Source organism: Labrus mixtus, chromosome 2 (genome assembly GCF_963584025.1).
Source record: "Labrus mixtus chromosome 2, fLabMix1.1, whole genome shotgun sequence".
NCBI classification, from domain to species: Eukaryota; Metazoa; Chordata; class Actinopteri; order Labriformes; family Labridae; genus Labrus; species Labrus mixtus.
In genome coordinates, this window is record NC_083613.1 from 21,826,733 (window position 1) to 21,849,122 (window position 22,390).

General features: G+C 40.7%; 1 protein-coding gene across 3 annotated transcripts in view; it reads right to left on the reverse strand.

Annotated features, from left to right (window-relative positions):
- The window catches only part of fat1a (FAT atypical cadherin 1a), a 78,851-nt gene extending 67,453 nt beyond the window's left edge, over positions 1 to 11,398 (reverse strand). For 2 of the 3 annotated variants that reach the window (XM_061056498.1, XM_061056517.1), the window contains exons 1-2: positions 11,253 to 11,398; positions 6,294 to 9,583 (exon numbers count right to left, since the gene is read on the reverse strand). In XM_061056498.1, the coding sequence (XP_060912481.1) occupies positions 6,294 to 9,555 (3,262 nt within the window). In that variant the 5' untranslated portion in view covers positions 9,556 to 9,583; positions 11,253 to 11,398. The remainder of the gene's footprint in view (positions 1 to 6,293; positions 9,584 to 11,252) is intronic. The other variant, XM_061056508.1, reaches the window with a different exon arrangement.
- Between the last annotated feature and the right edge of the window lie 10,992 nt (positions 11,399 to 22,390).

Below are 22,390 nucleotides of genomic sequence, written 5' to 3' on the forward strand. Positions count from 1 at the left end.
ATCACAGTATTATTTAGGAGACGGTACTCCACCTTCTCGCCCCCAAGAGCTCTCTGCATCTGCTTCTGATGACACTGAAGGAGAACACAGGGTCTATCCTCATTCACTTCTATAACCCCACCCCTCTCATCATTTAACTAGCTTTCTACACTGTAGTTTTCTATTATATTGTGTACCTCAACCCCAGCTGGCCTTAAGTGGATGGAGACATTCAGCACACAAATTCCCCAGGAGAAAACACTAAGAGGTGAGATTTTCCCAAGATACAACTGTGGTGACATTATCATTTCCAATCCCTTAAGCCATACAAATCACTGTAATATATGACGATGGACCAATGACAATTTGACAATGAAAACAGAATTTAACATGACTAACCATTACTGGATTCAAATAGAAAAAACTATTGCCTTTCTGGCAACAGTTCGACAAGATTGATAACACTTGTGTCTGTAAATATGCAAATATAATGTGACAGCAAGCCACCATGTAGGTTAGCTTAGCATAAAATATAAATGTATTTTAACTTATTAAGTATGGAAGCTATCTGATGAAATGTGTGCTTATGTCTGTCTTGAAGCTGTTGTGGCACTGTAATTTCCTGTAAAGGATTATTAAAGGATCTATCTATCTATCTAAAATAAATCACGGTGGGACACAGCTAACAAAATTCACCCACTAGCATTTTTTAAAGTTTGTTGACTAAAATTGTATCCATTCCAAGTTTCTGCTGGTTGTCAACCTTCCTGTGGCAACAGGAAACCAAAATGTCACTACACACAGCCAAGAAACAATCAGGCACTTCACTTCTTTTGACATTTTGTATTAATACAGATTTCAGAAAACCCAACTGTAACATGTTAATGTGTGGCCTCTTAGGCGATGGGATAGAGATTCCACCCCTTGTTTAAGTCTTAAAGCTAAGCTAAGCCAACCTGTTGACGGACATAGCTACTATCTTCTTTTTATTTATTTCCATTTACCTGGGTGTATTTATGGTCAGGAGGACTGTCCCTTGTTTAGTTCCGTACAGCATGAAATTAGCTTTTAATGCCTGGAATGTTTGCTAAAATCTGATTAAAAGGATAAAAGCATGTAGGTACTTTAGACATGATTTAGCTACAGAGAACACAGAGCCCCCGGTGAATTATCTAGACTTTTGATTATTTATTTAGGCGCATTTATTATTTAATTAAATGAGCAAATATACTGTATGTTTAGGTATAATATACTTCTGAACCTCACTTGGGGCTGACTGTGAAAGACACTGCTTTCAAAGTGTAAAATCTGCAATGCATCAACAGAAATAGAAAGTATAGATCTAATTCATGGGCGTGTTAGCATGACAACAATTAACACACAATGAGGCACATCCTTTGCACAAGGCAGCCTCAAAAGTTTCTTTAAAAAGATTTAATGGACTGAGAGAACAACATACTTTTAACTGGGGGAAGTGTGTTTTTCATTTAGCAACCTACAATCAACTTCGTCCCGCTGCACATTCCTGGTCCTGTCTCCACAGTAACAGCACTCAAGCAAAGAGTATTTGGAATCATGTGCCACTTAGCAGTCCCCACTTTTATCTCAAACATATAGACCCTGAACGGAAAATGTGGGAGAGAGAGAGTAACAGCAGAGACTTTTAGATAACTATACTTGATACCAAAAGACGGACCACAAAAAAAACAGATAAAAATATTGTCTCATTACTATCAAGGTGTTTTCCTTAACAAGAGGACTGAGTGAAAAGAAGTGAAGTTACTTGCAATTACTTTGTGGAAATGGCAAACAACACTTGGAGGACTTTGTCATCTCTGCGTCAAACTGTTTCATTTGCTTTTCACCAAGGCACATTTACAGGAATGGCTCCATACAGCTTCAAGTGAAAGGGCAATGAATACATTATCTGACAAAAAGGGCATTGCATATATTATACAATCAGCATCTGTGTCTAATCTTGACTGAACACATTCTCGTCTGCTCACCTTCTTTGCTGGAAAATTTCACGCACTTGCAGATATGTTACCGGCTTTGAAGGTTTTTTCAAAGTCAGTTGTGTTCATCTCCTGACCATTACTGCCGCAGCAATATGGCCTTGAGGTACTTTTAAAGTGAAGACACATACATTGATTTTTCCTTTAGCTAACATAAGCTGATATTAACTCAAGGATCTGGTGATATAATATGAAAATAATACACCCATTGGTCTAAATAGATCTAATTCAGAAAGTTCAGAAATGTGCCTTACGAACCCTATCTCTTTAGCAAAGCAACAAAGTTGATATCACTGTTCTCGGGATATTATAATTGCCAGATTCAGCTTCAAGCATTCCTTACTTTAGGTTGTTCACCAGTATTTGACTTGACAGGGGGTCTTTTGTCTACAAACACAGAGCTGAGGACACAACCGACTTTAGCTCTTCAACTCAAACCCTAAAGACATCATCACCAAACATTACTCCACCGAGCCTGCAGCCGGAGATACAAGCACGTTTTCACATACAGTATGCACTCCTGAAAATGTAAAATGTAAATGGTAAACATATAGAGAGCAAAAAGTATGACAGAATCTGTGTTCGTGACACCATGAAGAATAAAGATGAGAAAAAAAGAGTTATCTGTATTAGAGCAGACAACCTGAATGAGCTCAATGTTATCCACAATCTTTTTTTGAAGCAGGTCGAGCAGTTTTAGTTAGCAGAGACGGCTAAAAGTTTTGTTTTCTAACTTATTATTAGAATTGTTACAGCCAGGAGAAATACAGTTTAGATACCAGTGTATACTGTAAGTATCATGAAACGGTCTGAGAAAATCATAACTTAAACATTGACTCACATAAGACTCAAATTACACCGACTAAAATTAGACTAAATTAAAGATTGAGTTCCACACAATGACTACTATGTCACTCTAATTAAGATACATCTGAAAATGACTAAGACTAAAACTTTTTTATATATATATTGTAAAAAACAAACACTTCTGAGATGGTTAATGTAAATGTGGTGTAAGACATTGCACCACTTTTACATTATCCATTGTCTAACTGAACTTTTGATCGATGAGGTCTCCGCTTTTTTTCTTAGTAAACCCAGACGACAGGAAATGAGAAGAAGATTACTCATTATAAAATGCCCTCACCTTTTTTATCGCTTTAACATGCCTCATCTAAGGTGTGTCGGTTGTCAGGTGAGTTTTATGGAGTTCAAACTTGCTTAGGTTCATGATGATAAGAATTATTTTATAGCTCATTTGTTTCGATAAGCGTTGGAAGATGACCTCAGATGGGTTCGTGGACTTCATTTATTCAAAACTACTTTTTTAATAATTGTTTAAAAAATGAGCTGAACCCTTCATATCTGGCTATATCTAAAACATTGACCCTGCACAAAGAGTTAAAATTATCACAACTATCTTAACTACTGGCCCACATACTGCACACAGTGCTCCATTGGATTACTCTACAGCCCTGCTATCAGCTGATGGTGTGAGTCCAGCCAGGGAGTGCTAACTTCTTTAAAAATTGCTTTCCATGGTTTAAGAGCAGCAGCTGCAGAGCCTTTCTTAATGGGAAACGGGTAAAAAAGAAATCCATCACGTCGGCAATTTTCCACGCTTGCCTTTTTAAACTTGGCATGAGCCCTTGAAAACCCATATCAGTTGACCTCCAGGGCAGCAACATGTAAGGCTGTAGCCAGCCACTGAAGACATACAAGACCTCAGTGCCTCCTTCCCAGCACAAAATGGATGAAATAAATTAAAAACATGACAAGGGAAAGATCTAAAATCTCTTGTAATAATAATTCAGGGTTTAGAGCTAGACTTAAAATATCCATTTTACCCTGTCTATGCTGAATCTTATTGTTACAAACTTTTAAAAAAGTTTTTAGTATATCAAAGATATGTTCTTTCCCAAGTCATTTAGGTCCAAATGTGTCTTACATCTTGTGAACATTACCAAATGTTATTCATAAAAGAAAGAAATGGTAATATTGGCCTACAGCTTGGGAATGGGCCCAGCGAAGAGACTTGATAAAATAAGTTTAAAATAAGATGGCACCAAGCCAGTGACCAAGGAGCTTTTAATAACATAGAGAATGTCTGGACAAACAGTTGCCATGGACTCCCTGAGCAGCTTGAAGGAAAGGAAACCATATCTGGAGGCCAGGCTTGCATACAAAGGGGTTTTCTTAAAGTTGATGCAAATGAGAACAGGATAGCAGTCGACAAACCACAAGAGCACACACCATGTTTAAATTTCATCCCTATATATCACAACAAATACGTTCATTGTTCCTTGTGTGGTTTGGGATTGCCAGTCAAGTGGGTAGCAAGCACTGCCTTTTCTAAAATACAACCTTTGTTCAGAAATGTTAAGACACCAACTCTGTGGGAATCACTCACTATCTTCTCACATCAACCACCACAGAGTGCAATGCTTTCCATACTAACACTTCATTACCCACTAAGTACTATTTTAGTAACTGGATTGTTGTTTTGGATGCTAATAAATAAGGACTAGCTGAAAGAGTAGTGATTTATATTGTGATGATTAAAGAAACAATACACTTCAATAGATGGGTTTAAAATTACAAGCATCACATATAACAGGGGTAAATTGAGCAGTCTGCCTGACTAATTCTCACTCTTAAAAAACAATTCCATAACTGAAGGTGTGTGGCTCCTGGAATTTTTACCCACACACCACTTTTTCATTTGATTTCTTATTTTGAACCATTTTAAAACATGCTGGTTTAGATTCACAACATGCAGCTGCAGCACTGAGTATATAGTGGTGTGTGAAGCCATGCTTATATTTTCCTCTAAGCAGCAAATATTCTAAATACATATGGTAGCCTTAAGAACCGCACCCTACGTCTAGTTAAATCATAGGAGGGGCACTGCCACCTTGGCTTTATTTAGTTGTTTACTGACCTCAGATGTAATCCATAATAACAGAACCCCACCCTGGACAATCACATCATTGCACCTCCAGACAATCACTAAATATAGGCCCTCTGGGATTAAGTCGAAGATCAGACCTGGCTCCATGAATATGTACCCGACTCAGAATATGTAGTTAGGCATGGACTAGCTGCTCTGCAAGTGGCCCAATCAGGACTGCTGTTCTAGTAATGCAGTCCATATTTTGCTAAATTTAACCTCAATAACAGTTAATTTGCAATTCAAATGGGAAGAAACTGAACAACAATAACACAGAATAGCCCGTTATATTTCCATGAAAGCAGAGACAGTCAAGCTTTAAATACCTCTGCATCTCTGTTCATAAAACATAATCTTATTACAAATCAGACACCCAAGCACGACCACAGAAACAATCACAAACACACAGCAGCTGACACCGAGCCCTGCAGGACAGATCCTTCATACAGACTCATCTCCTTGTGCTAAATTTACCAGGCAGAAGAAAGTATTTCCCAATAGAGTCACTGAAGAGACTTCCTGTCAACTTAATGAATAATACCTGATTTGTAATAAACATTCAACTGGAGATAAAAGCCAATTTTTAACAGTAAAAGTCAGTGGCAGAGTAAAACATTTCATTCCCGCTTTGTTATGCAGATTTGAACCTTTGAGGTTACATGTGCCCAGAGAAATCGATGTTTTATGCATTAAGTTTCACCGCCTCATTTAGACATTAAATATGTATAATTCTGAGAGAAAATTTGTTTAAAAATATGGAAAAGTCACATTAAGCAGCACTGGAATGTGGTTAGCATTTTTAAAAAGGGGGCAGCTGGCCAAGTGCAAAACATCCAAGTCAGGTGATTGCGAGGTTTTGGGCAGGAACTCCTGGAATTCCAGACTGCTTATTTTGAGCTAATTTGAGTCAGCTGTTAGACTCATTCTGGGCAGCTGGGTAAGTATTAACATTTTTTCTGCAAAATAATAAGAAACCCTCAAGCAAATCCTGCCTTGAGTATTGAAAATATGCTGGTATATGAATGCAATTAGAATTTTTTAACCTCAGGTCCAACAGATATTGCCAATTTACAACTGGAACTATTGTAAAATGTATTTATGTCTGAGAGCATAGCTCAGGAATGTCCACACATGTTAGAGAGACAGCTAGTCAATGTGTTCATGCTGTCAATTCTTCCAAACCCTTGACTGTCTGCAAGGAGACTCCCTTTGCCTCATTGTTCCACAAAGTGGCACGGCTGGATAAACTCCAACTGCATGAAACTTTCCCTATGCAAATTCATTCAAGCTGCCTATTTCAGGATTTATCACAGACTTCTCAGATAGTGACAAAGAGAAAAGAGACTCACCAGTTTCCTCATCGATGGTAAATATCCCCAGGCCAGATCCATCCCGTATTGAGTATCGAATCTCTCCATCTTGACCCGTGTCCTCATCCTCGGCTGTTACGGTCATCACGGAAGTCCCAACGAGTGCATCCTCTTTTATAAATCCCTTTTCGACAAACGATCGGAACAGAGGCCTGTACAGATTCTCATTAACATCCACCACATCCACCTCAATGAAACAGGTTGATGACAAGGACATTGGCTTCCCTTTGTCTTTAGCTTTAGCGGTCAGATTGTACACCTGCTTGGTCTCATAATCTAGGTTTTGCACAATCCGTAGAGCACCGCTAAGTTTGTCCACTTCAAAATTCCCATCTCCGTTATCAATAAGGCTGTATCGTACCTGACTTGAAGGTCCAATATCGGGATCATGAGCTTCTAGCCACATAATCACAGTACCGATAGGAAGGTCTTCTCTAACCTTCACGCGATAATTTGGGGGTACAAATTTAGGTGGATTATCATTCACGTCTTCCAAGGTGATTTTAAGCGGCACTGTGGACACTAGCTGAGGCTCGTTCACAGCCTGGTCACGCGATGCGATCTTAAGGACATAAATCGGATGAAGCTCACGATCCAACGGCTTTGTCACAGTCACAACACCGGTCTCCTCATTGATGGCAAAATGATTGGTTCCTCCCAAAATTGAATACCTCACCACCCCATTACGTCCTTGATCCTTGTCAGTGGAATCCACCTGGATAATTTCCGTCCCAACAGGTGTGTTCTCGCTTATTTCAACAGAGTACATATCTTGCAAGAATTGAGGGCTGTTATCGTTTGCATCTAAAATCTTAACACCCAAGAGGCGTGATGAGGATTTCTGTGGTATTCCAAGATCGTAAACTGTTATGTTGAGGTTGTAATAGTCCGCTGTTTCCCTGTCGAGAGGAGAATAAACCAAAAGCCAACCAGTTTCCATATCTACAATAAAGTGGCTTTCTGTGTCTCCCCCTGAGATAACGTACACTAGTTTCCCATTGAAGCCACTGTCTGAGTCTGTGGCACTTAAATGGACAATCCGGGCCCCAACAGGGAGGTCCTCTTTAACTTCAATAACACTGGGGAAAGACTCTGCGAACTGCGGAGAGTACCGGTTGACTGAGTGAATGTCCATTAAGTTGTCATCTGGCTCAGTTTGAGTGTGGATTTTGCTGCCCTGGAGTAGCTTTTCAGCCAGCATCGTAGCAACACCAGTTTCGACACATTTCAACTGGACAGGCTTGCGTGCCGTGATGACAGTTATGTTCATGATCATAGGGTGAGTCTCGTGTTCGCCATCCGTCGCAACGATCTGTAAACTATGATGGGACACTTTAGCTGCCTCTCCCTCACTCAGTGTGTGCTTCAGTGAAAGCATGCCAGAGTTTGGGTTCAGTTCAAACAGATCAAGATCATTTCCAGCTCTAATATAGTACCGTACTAGCTGTAGTTCATCAGCATCAATGGCAGATACTGTTGTAATCTGCTCTCCAATGCCGTGATCTCTCGGCACAGTGACTTCACAGTCTACATTTTCAAACAGAGGCTTATTGTCATTCAGGTTATTTAATGTTATTGTGACCGATGCCTCCACCTCTCTCCGGAAAGGGGATCCCCAATCCGATGCCCTGACTTTGAGATTGTAAATCCTTGGCATGAGCTCATAATCCATAACCTCTGAAGTACTGATGACACCAGAGAAGTAATCGATGACGAATGGCTGAGGGCTCACATTGGTAATGCTGTATGTCACATAGCCATTCTCTCCTTTGTCCAAATCAGTGGCTTTAACTGTAACCACACTGGTCCCTATTGGCACATTCTCATCAACACTGGCCTTGTAAGATGTCTGCTCAAACTCTGGTCCATTATTATTCACATCAATCACATCAACAAATACTTTTGTGGCCGCTTTTTTGTCACTGGTAATCACATCTAGCTCAAATCTTGAGGCAGAGTCAGCATTGATTGGTCCTGTCGTGCTGATTAAGCCAGTATCTGGATTGATAGTAAATTTGTTCTTGTCAGATCTGTGTCTGAAAGAATATTTTAGCTGTGGGTACTTCGGCATGGCTGTTACCATAGTGACAGGTGTGTGAAGAGGGGCAAATTCACTCAGATTGACTCTGTAAACGGCCCTTTCAAAAACAGGAGGGCCCACTTTGAACTGTGTAGAGGTGACATGTACCAATTTAGCAGATGAAAATTGAGGGGGGCTGCCTTTGTCCTTCGCCTGTAAAGTGAGGTTGTATCCAAAAGGCTGGCTGTCCCAGTCTACCTCTTTTACAGCTTTGATTTTATACTCCTTGCTCCCAGGGCTGGTTCGCACAGGTTTGAACTGCTGAAGAGGGTCACCAGCTACAATACTCAATGATGCTATCTCTCCATTTGGCCCCTGGTCACTATCCTCTACTGTCACAATAGCGTAGGTGGGGTCATGATCTGTGTCTGAGGGCGCTAAGGTTACAGCAGTGATCACAGGGGCGTGCTCGTTGGCCTGCTCCACCCTCACTGTGAGTTTGGCCATACTGCTGAATCCACTGCTACCGTACAGCTTCATCCCTCTGTCGACAGCCAGGATCTCCAACTCGTACAGCTTTGTCTCAGAGTAGTCAAGCTTGCCGGTCAGCGTCACCACGCCGCTTGTTGGATGAACTGCAAACATGTCCGTCCACTCCCTGAAACTATAGTAGTACTCTCCATTCGTACCGATATCTGCATCCGTAGCTGTGACCTTGGCCACACTGGTGCGTATGGCTGTGTTCTCAGGCAGGGAGATGCTATAGGATGTCGGCGAGAAGAGAGGCCTTAAATCATTGGTGTCCTGTACCTGTACCTTTACTCTAGTGCGACACTCAAAGTTAGTGGTCCTCTCTGACGCCTTAACAGTCAGCATGTAGTGGTCTTTAACCTCCCGGTTCAGAATGGCAGTGCTGCCTCCTTTGGTCCTTATTCGCATAAAACTGAAATCTCCCAGCAGGTAGTCCTCTGCTTTGAATAGGTTCTCATTATCTCCAGAGATGATTTTGTACCGTATCTCCCAGGTTGGGTCTGTGATGTAGATCCCCATCTTGCTGTGACTCTCTAGGTAAGTCTTAGCAGCAGAGTTCTCGTATATAGTGGCATTGTAAACAGAGTGGGTGAATTGCATGGAGGCTGCCCCGACCGTCCTTTGGTTCCCTGCACAGCCACAGAGCAGCTGCAGGAGCAGCACAAGCAGTGAAACCAAGTGCTTCCCCATTATCGTACCGTGATCTTCACAGAACAACCTGGAAACACAGAAAATTGAGAGTTAGTATCAAACATTCCACAGAAAGCGAACTGGCATTAACAGTAGGAATTAAAAAAAAAAAAAAAAATAGCACATAACCACGTGAAATTATTATTCCCCCTATCATCCCCCGTAGCACGATTTTATTAACCAGGTTGGTCCCATTTAGATGAAGAACCTCTTTCCCAAGGGAGACCTGGCCAAGACAGTCAGCAGCAAAAACACATAGTTACAGAGACACAAAAAGAGTCTTCCTAATGCCATAACCTGTTCCTTTTTTTCACAGTGCACTTTCCCAGACTCCTTTGAACGTCATGGCAAGTGATGGCCGTGCTGATAAACAGCCAAATAGGTTCCATGTGGAAATGAGAAAATCCGGAGAAGTTCAGTCAGGTGAGGAGATCTAAGGCTGTAATGTCTGCTACCCTGTCTGCACACTGCCAGATGCCAACTATATGAGCTTCACAACAGAGAAGCCAGATTTAAACACAGGCTTAATGAGCTCAGTGAAAGAACAGGCAGTCAAAAAAAAAAAAAAAAAAAAAAGCAAATCTTTAAATTTCCCTGTTAATGCAATAACATTATCAGACTCTGACTGCACATTAATAATACTCTCTTTATCTCGTGTATGGACATGCAATAAAAAAATACCCTGTACCTTAGGATTTCAAAGTCTAATTTAGCCTACCTACAGCTAGGTAATGAAGTAAGTTACAACGATACCATCAGTAGTTACACATTAACAGATAACTCATTCTGTCTTATCGAATTACAGTCAGTGTCATAATCACAGGAGGATAATACAATGAAACTGCTTTGAAATTGCACATTCATTCGTTAACAGCCGCTTTACGACGTCTCGAGCTGCGTGGGAGTCCGTACAAAGACAAATAAAAGCAAGACGTCGCTATGTCTACACAAGAGTGTTGTATAAAAATAAAAAAAAAACCTGTACTTTTCACGTGCCAAAACTGACCCCTACAAGGTTTAGATATTACTGCTTTATGCTCGGTTAATAAGTAACAGATTCTCGTTTAAGTTACCTTAAATCTGAAAGTATCCCATTCTAGCCTGCAGGTACAAAAGAACCATCTGCTTGTGTGCGACCATTGTAAAAATTCCAGAGAAAATCACAACTTCTGCAACCTTATTAGCACACACACATCAAACAAAACAAAAAAGCATTTGACTTTGGCTTATTTCGGTATCCACGAAACCTCCTACTCATTTTTTCATTTCAAGGCGGCTAAAATGTATCAAGAAAATAACTTTAGAGCTTCGATACATTTTCTTTTCTAACCCCATCCCCCAACTCAAACTGTTCACTTCACGAGACGGTGGCAGCCTCGCGCTGAGCAGAAATAGGCTGGAAAAGGCACTTGCAAATTTTCCACGACATTGCAAAAAAAAAAAAAAAAAAAGGCAAAAAAGTACTTTCCGGATGAATTATAGACAGAAATGCCCTTGCGAAAACGACACTGAGCGAATAGTTTTGTGAAGGTGAAACTTCTCTGTAAGGCATTGAGAGAAGCGGCGCCTGCTTTCTTTCACCGCTCACAATAGCGACAGCCAACCTTTCCCAACTTTTTAAAACGTATGAAGACGCCGAAGCTAAGACGCTACTGGCAAAAGTTATCCACCGTTTACACAAGTAACGATTTACGTACCTCTTCTTTTATTAATTTCGCATATTTGGAGGTTTTGCATGTAGTTTGTCTAGTCCAAATCTCGGCATGGTAGTACGTGGACTCGTCTCCTCTCCGTTACTCCATCTACCACCACCAGGCAGGCAGGCAGGCAAGCAGGCACAGACACACAAGCAGCCTCTCTCTCTCTCTCTCCCCCCTCACTGCTTCCCTTTCTCTCCCACACGGGAGCTACTGGTATCTCTCCGCGCTGCTGAAAGTCCGGATCTACTTACCGGCTTGGCAGCAGGATAAAACCTTTCCGCTGTGAACCCAGGACCCGGGAAGTACCCGACTGTGAATTTCTGTGGTTACATGAATATGTATTTATTTAATATATATTTAGGGTTGTGCTCAACTTAATCAGATTAATAATTAATCCTAAAACAACGACTTTACCTATAACTAGCCCACAGGTAGTCTATTTCGCCTGTAATTGGCGTCCCTTTACTGGAAAAATATCTGACCAAAACTTTAAAATGTGTAATCCACTTCGAGGGTTTGATTTTGACTTTAGGGCTTTATGCAAATAATTGTTTATATTTGACTCAAAATGCATGTTGTAACAATGTATGTTGGGCGAAATAAGAATCTTAGGCTATTTTGAATTTTCATCCATTAAAAGTGCAGTTTCAAATATCTGTCTTCATCTTTGTTCATCAATACAATGCGCTAATTTTACCACCGTTTCCTTGAGTTAAGAGCACAGCACGTGAGATGGTCCTTAAAAAAAGGCAAAACCTTGTTCAGCCAAACTGGGACTAACCTTAATCCAATATCCGGCTTTACAGCTGCAAACCCAAACCAATTCATATATAGAGCCTACCATTAGTTATCAGGTTACTTGCGGGGAAAGAGCTGAAAATGTGAGTTTAGTGTGACCTCAAGCTATGGCAAGGAGAAAAAAAACACTATAAAGACATCTGTAATTAAACGATTATTTATGCTCGCTTTGTTGAAGAAATGACCCGTGGATTCACATCATGGTTTTGTTGTCAGCGTAAAGATGAGAAGAAACTATTCTCTAAAAAGAACTCGCAATTCGCCCGATGATGATAAATAGGCTTATAATAGCCTACTTGCAAATGCAAACTTCCTTGCGCGTGCTGTTGCATTTCATCAGTTTTCACATCAATTCAGGAGATTATCCTCTTCTCATTACTCTCACTAATGGTATGTTTTGTTTTATCCTGGGTAAGGCCGGTAATATAGTGCCCAGCAGAGGGTCCCGGGGCTTGCATTTTGGGCATTAGAGCCGGATGACTGCTGGTGGAGGTACACTCGACATGCAGGCTCTGATCCCATCGACCCCATGTCCTCACACAGACACGCAGACAGACCCAAAAAAAAAAAAAAAAGATGCAGCCACGTTCCTTCTACGGGAGCTACAGGAGTGTGTCTGCCATGCGATTGATGGCGCTGTCTCACTGCTCTTTCCCGGACTGCAGTGATTCAGATGGTGCGCCTGCAGAAAGCCCATGCTGCATGCAGCTTGATAACTTGTCAACTTCTGCTGCTATTGCCTGCGTGCGTGCGCGTTAAGTGTGCGTATTTGTGCACAATGATGTCTGGCACAAGTCAAACAGACACTCGCACTATTCTTCGACGCTTTCTAAAATACACTATGAGTTGAGCACAAAGTTTAAAGAGTCGTCTTTAACCTCCTTTTGAAGCGAACCCACGAGCCCCATGTGTTCAAATTTGACTCAGATACTCACCAGACCAGCTGGAGGATCGCCGGCTGCCGCTCCAAAACTTCACATAAATCCTTGCGGTTTTTGGTAAATCTTTTTCAAAAGCATCTCTCTGGTTAAGGAGGCTTGTGTTTGTAAGGATCCGTCAGTTTGTATTCCTACTCAGTGCCTCTCGGTGCTCAGAGCCTTCTGTTCCGCTCCGCTCACAGTCATCCCACTTGGTGGCTTCAGACAGTGGAGCTGTAGGCTACGGATTGCCTTGCTCATCTCCTCCACGACGGTTCAGGTGGAGTTGCATGCTGTTGCCGCCTTCAGGTGATATCGGAAATATCGCAACTGTGATAGGAGCAAGCAGGAAGTTAAAAAAAAAAAAAAGAAGCAAAAGAGATGGCAAAGTCTTGATTGTCTTGTAGTTCCGTTTGGCACAGTGACAGAGCTTCTGAGGGGGAGGAGTGAAAGGACTGGACAACATGATGAAGAAAGTGGTGTATTTGATTATTGGGCCATGTGTTTTTGCCTTGGCGTTGTGCTTATCTAATTATTTGTCAGATGAACCCGACTCAGACTAATGCATATTGCATTGATCAAACCAATTGATAGTGAAGCTTTTCTTACATAAACCAGACAGGATATTGAAACATTTTAATCAGCTCTTTTATTCCAAAAGTGCATGTAAGACAAACGATTTGACACCTTCAGTTTGAGAAAGGGCTCTGACATCATGGGTCCTCTCTCCTGTTCCCTGCACGCACAGCTCAGTTTGCATCCTGCAGTTAAATTGTGTTTATCTTGCAAAAACCCCACACAGCATTCTTGTTATGTTATTTTTCTCCACTAATTGTGTTTATGAACTGTATTCCTGCATTGGAAACCATTTTGATAATAACCAAATGGATGCACTTGAAAATTGGAGAAGCAAATGTCTTCATTTATTTCCTAGAACATGTGGTTAACGACTAAACTCAACACCGTGCTGTGAAGTGGCTGCCAAAAAATGCCAGAGCAGGGAGAGGGGGGGGGGGGGGGGGGGGGGGCTGCTGGAGTTGGCGGTCCAGCAGCAGAGTGAGAATCTCTGCCTAATGTCCATTCAGCACCGGCTCATTAAAGTCACATTTGCCCACAGGCTGAGTAAACGAACAAGACCTATGGGTTGTGTGTGTGCGCAGGGGGAGGGAACAGATTAAGCTTGTGTGTCTGAATGCGAAGTGCGAAATGTTGCTCTCCTGACTTTTGGTCTCACTTCTGTCTTTTGCCCAGTTTTTTGTCCTTGACAATGTTTTGTATCTGAAACAGCCTTTTCTTTCTCTCCCTCTAAGTCTCCCCTCTGATCTGCCTGTAAAGCTTTAATTGAATTCAGGTCAGGTGATGCCCAGGGCTGGTTCCACTGCTTTGATCTCACCGAGTGTTTTCAGTCCTGGCTGCTGGGGGTCAGGTCCATGTGTCTTATAGACCTTATGGATGTGTAGTGTTTGCAATGGGGAAAACCTGCAGCCCTTCAGTCACAAGTTAAATGACTACAGAGAGAAAATTCAACATTGATTTAATCTTTCTTTCTTTCCTATATCTCTTTCTGTCTGCATTTTGCGTTAAAGCTTGATGACTGAATCTTATACCTATTCACAGATTCTGCATAAAAATGCAGAACCTTCATACACAGGACTGGATTTTGGTATCAGAAGTGGTTTGATTTCTGGTTCTGCTTGTCCGCCGACATTCGCCATATACAAGAAAACATTCCACGTGGAGAGCAAAAGAGGTGGAAAGAATCGTTCATAAAGCAGTCCTGTAACCCATCAGTGGTTGGTTTTCATTTGTAGTGCGTAAGTTGTACAGGCTGTACTGACCGATCGCATATCACAAGGCTTTGGTGTATGCAGGAAAAATAGTCTGCAAGAAGAGCAAAAGAAGGCGGAACACACATACCGGCTCCCACTGGTGGTATTCTGATGATTATTTTATTTACACAGATATCTGCATAGAGTGCAGCTAATGATCCGTTCTAGATCAAACATTTAAATTCAAGCAGCAAATCTGCTCGATCATATGTCATGAAAGCAAATCAACTTAGATTCCCTGACTACCTCAAATGATTAAATAATGGATCCAAACTCCATTCAACAAACAAGCATTTTAAAACCTTTTTCCCTTCTCCTCTTGAGGAGAGACCTGACAAAGCGTATATTTCTAATCTACAACGCGATGTTATAATTTCAGCTAATTTATGACCTGTCAATTGTTTGTAAATCACAAGATAACCAGTTTCTTTTCAGGCTCATGCCGCTTATGTGAGCCAGAGTGATGCTGCAGTGTAACTTATTATCTGGTTTTGAAATGAGACTGCCGAGAAACAGACGAAAGAGCAAGACTCTAGGGGATGTTATGGACATATGGATAAGACATGAGAGCGTTTATGTCTGCAACATGTGGCGCGGTGGAAAGGAAGTCTTGGCTGGAAGTTGTTTAATGCCAACTGCCTGCTACACCGGAATAACAGAGAAAAAGGCATTTGTTCCAAGAGGTATATAATCATCATCAGACGATGATAGATGATGATTGCAGATGGGTTCTGAGATTGGCAGTCATCTTACAATGATTTAGCTGTGATTTTCGTTTCAAACAGTTATCGACATCCACGTGCGGCTAACGATGCATTTTTAGATTTTGACTCTCAACTCCAACTCCATCCTAACTTCTCAAGATGCAAGACTGTAAGGCTGTACACATCAAAGAAAAATAAATGTGGCTGAAAGTCCTTTATTGCTACCCACCGGATACACAGGAAGTCTCAAAAAGTTGTCCGTCCACAAATCCACATACAGGTAATTTGAAGTGTTTTGAGGTAATTTAAAAAAAAAACAAAAAAACTTATAATATACAGGTATATTATTTAAAATATTTACAAAGAGTACACATCTGTCTCCATCAATATATGATAAGTACATTTGTTTCTGTATCCTGTGCCATTATGGTGGGAAATGCAAATAAATCCTACTGCATCATAATGCCGTGTCTACAGTACTCTGCATATTTTACTGTTGTGTAACATACTCCAAGGCTCACTTTCCTCTTAAAATCACACTAATCCGCTACAGATTGTCCGCATGTTGTCAAGAGCTGTTAGGAACAGGCATGGGCAGGCGTGCTGAGAGAGTTACTTCTCCCCTTTTCCTCATGACTAATGTCTTAAGCTGTGGGTTTGTCCCTCCCCCCCACCCCCCCCCCCCCCCCCCCACCCCTTGCGACTTGAAACTGGATAGAGATCAGGAAAAAGATACAGATGATTTGTAGTGCGCCCGCAGCAACGAAGCACCCAGGTATCAGTTTCTCCCACACTCCAATCAGTGCAGAATCTGAATCCTGAGGCAGAGCTTAACTGTAAGAGAGATTAGAATAATTCAATATCCATCCTGCTGTAGTGTCCTCCAGTAAAGACACTGACCCACTGGTGCTTAAGATGACCCCGTGTGTAAAAAGAGAAAAGAGAATACATTTTCACAGCTTGAATTATACCCAAAGGAATGTTTTGAGCTTCAAAATTAAGCAGTCTTTTGTCATTGTACCTGGCACTATTTTGGTAAGGGAAGTTCTTTTTTTTTTTTTTTAAACCAAAAGAGTGTAATAATTATCTGAAAATAATACCAAACAACAGACATTTCCCCTGCAGCTGGAGACAAACTGCTGTGCTCTGAAAATAAAGTCTTCTGCTGCCTCAAGCAAAGCAGGAGATTATCTAAGCAAAGCCCCTTGGTTGTAGAAGCTTCCGTAATTACCTAAAAAAAAAAAAAAAACGACACAAGAGTACACTATGCTATATCTGGAGCAACCTGTTTGGAGAGTTGGCATTATTGCATTATTAATCTGGCTGATGTTACTTTAAAAGAGCGTGCAAGTGAAAAGGAGACTGTGTGAAATCGGTTTGTGCACTTCTCTCTTCTGCATTCAAGGCCATCATGAATACCTTTGCCGTGCCCTTTGGGAAATCACTAAGGCCCCTTTTTCCAGCTAATAAACGCTACATTTAACTCGGACCGGGCTGCATTTCGAAGTTCTTTGTTATTCACTGGTTCATAACCCTAATAACAGCTGTCCCTGGAGACGTCCCCAGGTGGATGGCAGAAGTGCATTTGAAATGTAACATTGTAAACAGAGTGATTAGCCCTGAGAAACACGAGTACATCTAGTCGCACTTGAAGAGAAAAAGGGAAGAGGACACTCAAGAAAAAGAAAAAGGAAAGAGGACATTATTATTTTTTAAATTTTCATTGTATTGTTTATTCTTTTTTGTAATTTAACAATACAATATACTACTACTAACAATACTGCCCTCTGTCTTAACATCAGAAGTCAGAAATTCTTTATTTATCATTCAGGGGGGATTTGAGATATGAGAATAGATGTCATTTTAAATACTGTATCATTGAATACTTTGAAAAATTGGACACATTCTTATTCAGAAAAAAAAATCTTGAATTTGGGTGGCATGCTTATTCACATTTTTGTTATACTTGGATTAGATAAGACTAGTATCCCACACTGATGTCTGTACATTTTGATAGCCAACTAGCCTAGCTGAGCATTAAGACATTAAACGGGAAAATAGCTGGCATACATTTGTCAAATCGTAGTAAAATCTGACAACCAGCCTACCTAAAGCCTGCTGTTAAAACATACTTTTTTTTTCATTTAACCCTAAAAATAGATAAAAGTTAATGTAGTTTGAAGAAGTTACGAACGTCAGAGGTACAAGTGGATTTAGTTTTTCTATCTTAATCAAGGTTAGTGTTTTGCCAAGCATTAAATGATATCCCTATCATGGCTGTTTGAAAAATATGATGCTAGCCTGGACTAGCATAAAGACTAGATACAGGTAAACAACTATCAGCCTATGTGTGTCCAAAGGTAACAAAATGTGTCCTCTCCAAAGCTTACTATTGAAATCACAATACTTTAAAGCACAAATGTGACAATGTCATGAGTTTGCAGCTTGAATGGAGTTTTGAACTTTAGACTTGCTTATGGACTTTGTGTTTTTATCTCCATCAAGGCTTAACTCGTTTGGAGAAGAATTTTGGTTTCTTTGCTTTTATTAAGATAAAAACATTTTAAAAAACACCTGTGCCTCTAAAATTTGTAACAACCACAATGTTGTTACATGTAAATGAAATTTGAAAGAGTATTTCACAACATTGAGAACTATCTAGAAGTTGAACAACATGGATGTTGAATGAGAAAATCTTCTTAATTGTTCCACTAGTTGAGGTCAGCAGCTGGTTAGCTAAGCTAAGCATATTGACTAGCAAGGGGGTCAGCTAGCTTAACTTTTCCCACATGTAGGCATAGTACAAAATAACCTTGGCTTAATGAACCTAATATGTTATTCCATCCTTGTTTCATTCTTAAATTTACCTAAAATAAAAAGCATCATAAGCAGGTTTAAAAGGTGCTTTAACGTAAATTGTGCTACCTCTGGACAGCCCACACTAAGTGACACAAGGTATTCCTTGTGTTTCTGGATATACTGGTGCAATTGTCTCTTTGTATTTTAAATACTTACAAATTGTGAACTGCAGTGATTTTATCCCTTTGTTATATGTCTTGAGCTTTTATAATGAAATGGACCTATGGGTCTGAAATACAGAGTATATATAGCTTGACTTGCTGCCCATGTCTCTAGTTTAGCTTAGCAAATAAGCTGCTGACTAATATTTACCGTACAAAGTGTGCCCATCTTCACATGTAACTCTATCACAATCGGAATAAGTAATATTTCCAAAATCGTAAAAGTACGTCTAATTCCATATGTTTATCAGATAACTGTTTTAACTGTATTTGTTTAATAGAGCTCAGTTGCATTGAAACATCTCCCCCCAGCTTCTTGTCAAATTACATTCCCTCCTCTCCTCCAGAGCCTCTGGACTGGAGTGCTGATTGACTAGCTGGTAGAGTAGGTGGCTGGGGGAGATAATATCTCTGAAGAGTGTGTGCTGAACATATCATGCCTGCTTTCCATATGCAGTGCAGTCTATTATGCGGTGTCAAGCAAAAAGTCACACTGAAGTAGAATAAATTGTTATGGTTGAGGATAAAGCAATTTAATCTGCTTTTACGTACAGACTTACTCTCTGGTTCTGCAGCTATATGCTGGTGTCACACGAAAGCAACATGTCAACATACATACAGAATGTGGTTCTCTTTTTCCTGAAGCGCACCTCCTTCAGCTGTCTCTCTCTCTCTCAAGAGGCCATCTCTTTGATGTGATGTAATATATAGGGGCGAGTGGGGGATAAACAACAAATTGAACACAACACTGGCTGTTATTTTTTGATGCACTGTATTCCACCAGTCATTTTTCTCCCTTGCTAAATCCTAATCCCACAGAAATTGTGTCAGGATTATACACAAAAGGCGCATTTTGGACATGGATTTGCATGGATGGATTAGCAAAGCCTTGTAATGGAGGCTCGTGTTTGCAGAGAAACCTCCATCTTCTTGTTGTTGCACATTAAAATGATGCAGCGCTCCACTTCATGTTAACACACATTACTCATCTCCCACCCGGGGAGCACAGATAATTTCTCATTGCCAAAAAAGAAATACATTTGCGAAATTGTATATATCAACAAGAAACAGACGCCAAAGTCGGAAGCGTTCTGCTTTACAAGGACAGTTTCACATGTCAACAAGCCACTCAAAACAACAGACACCAAATGCTGCATGATCACTTACAGCTCAGGGCTTTAAGACAGTGATACAGAGGATTGGGAGTGCTTTGAACCCCCTGAGGATGATGCTGCCTTTCACTCTCACCCAGCCCACATGTTTTCTTGAACAAACCGGTGCTTAGAAAAACAGAAAAATGCAAATAAAAGAAAACCATTAAGTACCTCACAATGTATTCATTTTAGCTGCACAAGACATTGCCTCCCTCTTCAGTCGCTTTCTTTGTACAAAAACAAGCCCGTCATAGTCATCTGGCTGTCATGTATTATGTATTTACAGACACATTTGCTTATCTAATAGGAGCCATTTCACGTCTCAGATTTAGACAGTTTAGAAAATGCCCAGGGGCCCCTTGTGCTACTTCCTAATCCTCAGATCTGGAGGATGTCATATCAATCTTGGGGATGAATAAAAGGACCAGCATCCTTGGTTTCCCTTTTCTCTCCATCTTGTGTACAAAACAGAGAGCATTTGTGTGACTAAGTGCTGGAATAATGTGTTTGTACATCCTTGGAACCGACACAGCAGAGGGTGTTGCCTCCAGATGATATTTTGTGTAATCTCACATTCGGCAAAACAGACAGGCGACTATGTTCAGACTGTATTCTTTTTTCACAGCAGTCACTAATTAAACTTGTGTGATAGTAGGTGTCTTTGAACTACCTTTGCTTTTTGCAACAGGTAATCCAAAACTATGGGTCCGTTCATCCTCTAAATTAGCTATTTGGTAGAACCCCCCCTCCAAGCAGAACTGCTCAATTACAGCCGAGCAGTTGCAACTAGGAACAACATGCCTGTCAGGTTAAAAATGTGTATCTGTCTTCCAAGACACAAGAGTAAATGTAAAAGGAATGTATAAGCCATTGCATTTTTATGTTGGAGAGTAAGCTACAAATGTAAGCATGCCAGGCTAACTAATTACACCAAATCTGGCTTTACTTGCAAAACCAAAGAACATGTTGTTTTTAAATTAAGTCTTTTGCATGGTTACAGCTTATGTTATAAAAGCCTTAGAATGCCAAACAGAGCACAATATTTTCATGGCAGGCATATTTATGTAGAGTTCATTGTTGCTGCTTTTGTTTCGTACTTGCTTCTTATACCTCAAAGTAGCAAACATTCATGGGAACGGGAGAATTGTTCTCATGGTGCATTTGAGCAAAATCACATCACCAATGCTGTTCTGAATATCAGTAGAGGCACAAGGCCACAGACATGTCTGACCAGAGATGATCACATCAGTGCAAAAGTGCAACTCCGAAACTACCTTTTTTTATACAACAGTTTTACAAAGCAGCATATTGTGGGAGTATGCAACAAACAACTACAATAACAACAGATTATTATTATTTGCTCCGCCCACTGTAATAGTTCTTAATTTGACTAGGACCTCTCATACACTGCCTCACTCGCTATTTTGTTTGTGTCTACACATTTCATCAGATCACTTACTTTGTTTAATGAACATTTATCTGAATGTTTGTCTGTTGTGCGATTCAGTGGGGCCGCCTTGATTAAAAGAGACAAACATTTTAGTCTGTAATTGCTAATAAACAGCGACAACAATACCTGGTTGAGGGCGGAGGGATACACATATTAAAAAGTATACTGCTCTTTATCTCAGTACTCATAGAATGCATCTTGTCCAATCTGATTACTTGGTTGGAACTAACTGCTGTATAATATGTGCATTAAACTTACATTGTCAAAAGGACATCAGCTGTTCTTTTCTCCTCACTGAGAAGCAGGAGTAAAACAGCAAAGTGCTTCAGTGGCAAATAATCTGCCCTCAGGACATGTTCAGAGAGAACTGCACTGGTGGCACAAAGCACTGACAGTCTAATACTGCAATATATCCCTGTGTGTGTGTGTGTGTGTGTGTGTGTGTGTCATGCTCAATATAAATGAACTGGCTCTAAGATACCGGCTTTAATTGACGTGCATTTGCGTGTTTGAATCCACTTTGAGAGACCCAGAGCAGGAAATCAGAGCCAGGACAGGGATGCAAATCAGTGGAGCAGCAGGCAGAGAGTGGCATTCATCAATGTTTGATGGGCTTCGTTCTTTCTTAGAGGCAATCTGTCGAACTCAGGACCGCACCGAGAGACGAGGAAGAGGCAAACACACGCCGCCAAACTGACTGCAGACGGTCGTTTTTTTTTTTTTTTATTTTAAGAATTAAAAGACCCTGAAAGAATAACTCGCAGCTCCCTTGTCTCTGCAGGAGCTCGTCATTTGCGTTATGAGTAATAGTCATTGTCTTCACTGTGTGTCATTCAATTAAAAATAATGGGGTAAAGTGGGTCTGCATGCAGTGCTCCGGGTTACTTTTAATAAACCAGTTTCCATCCTCGGGCCCTCAAAAAATGACATCACACACAATATTTGATGACATTTAAGCTGTTTTCACTCTGGCATGTGTGAAAGCAAGGGCAGGATGTAGAAAATTCTGACAGCCTGCGCCTGAAATCTTCCTGGGTCACTCTTTCACCAATGCACCTCACAGCGGGGACTATTCCCTGATGGATGGGATGTGATGTGGATGTGAAAAGGAAGCATCAAGATGGTGCCTGAGAAACATAGTCGGATTACAGTTGTGATTACAGTTTTTGTCAATCAATGCTATGTGTAATTGGACATATTCACAGCGTAAATGAAATTGTGGAGACCATACTGGTTAATAGAAAACATTATGAGGCAGTTTCA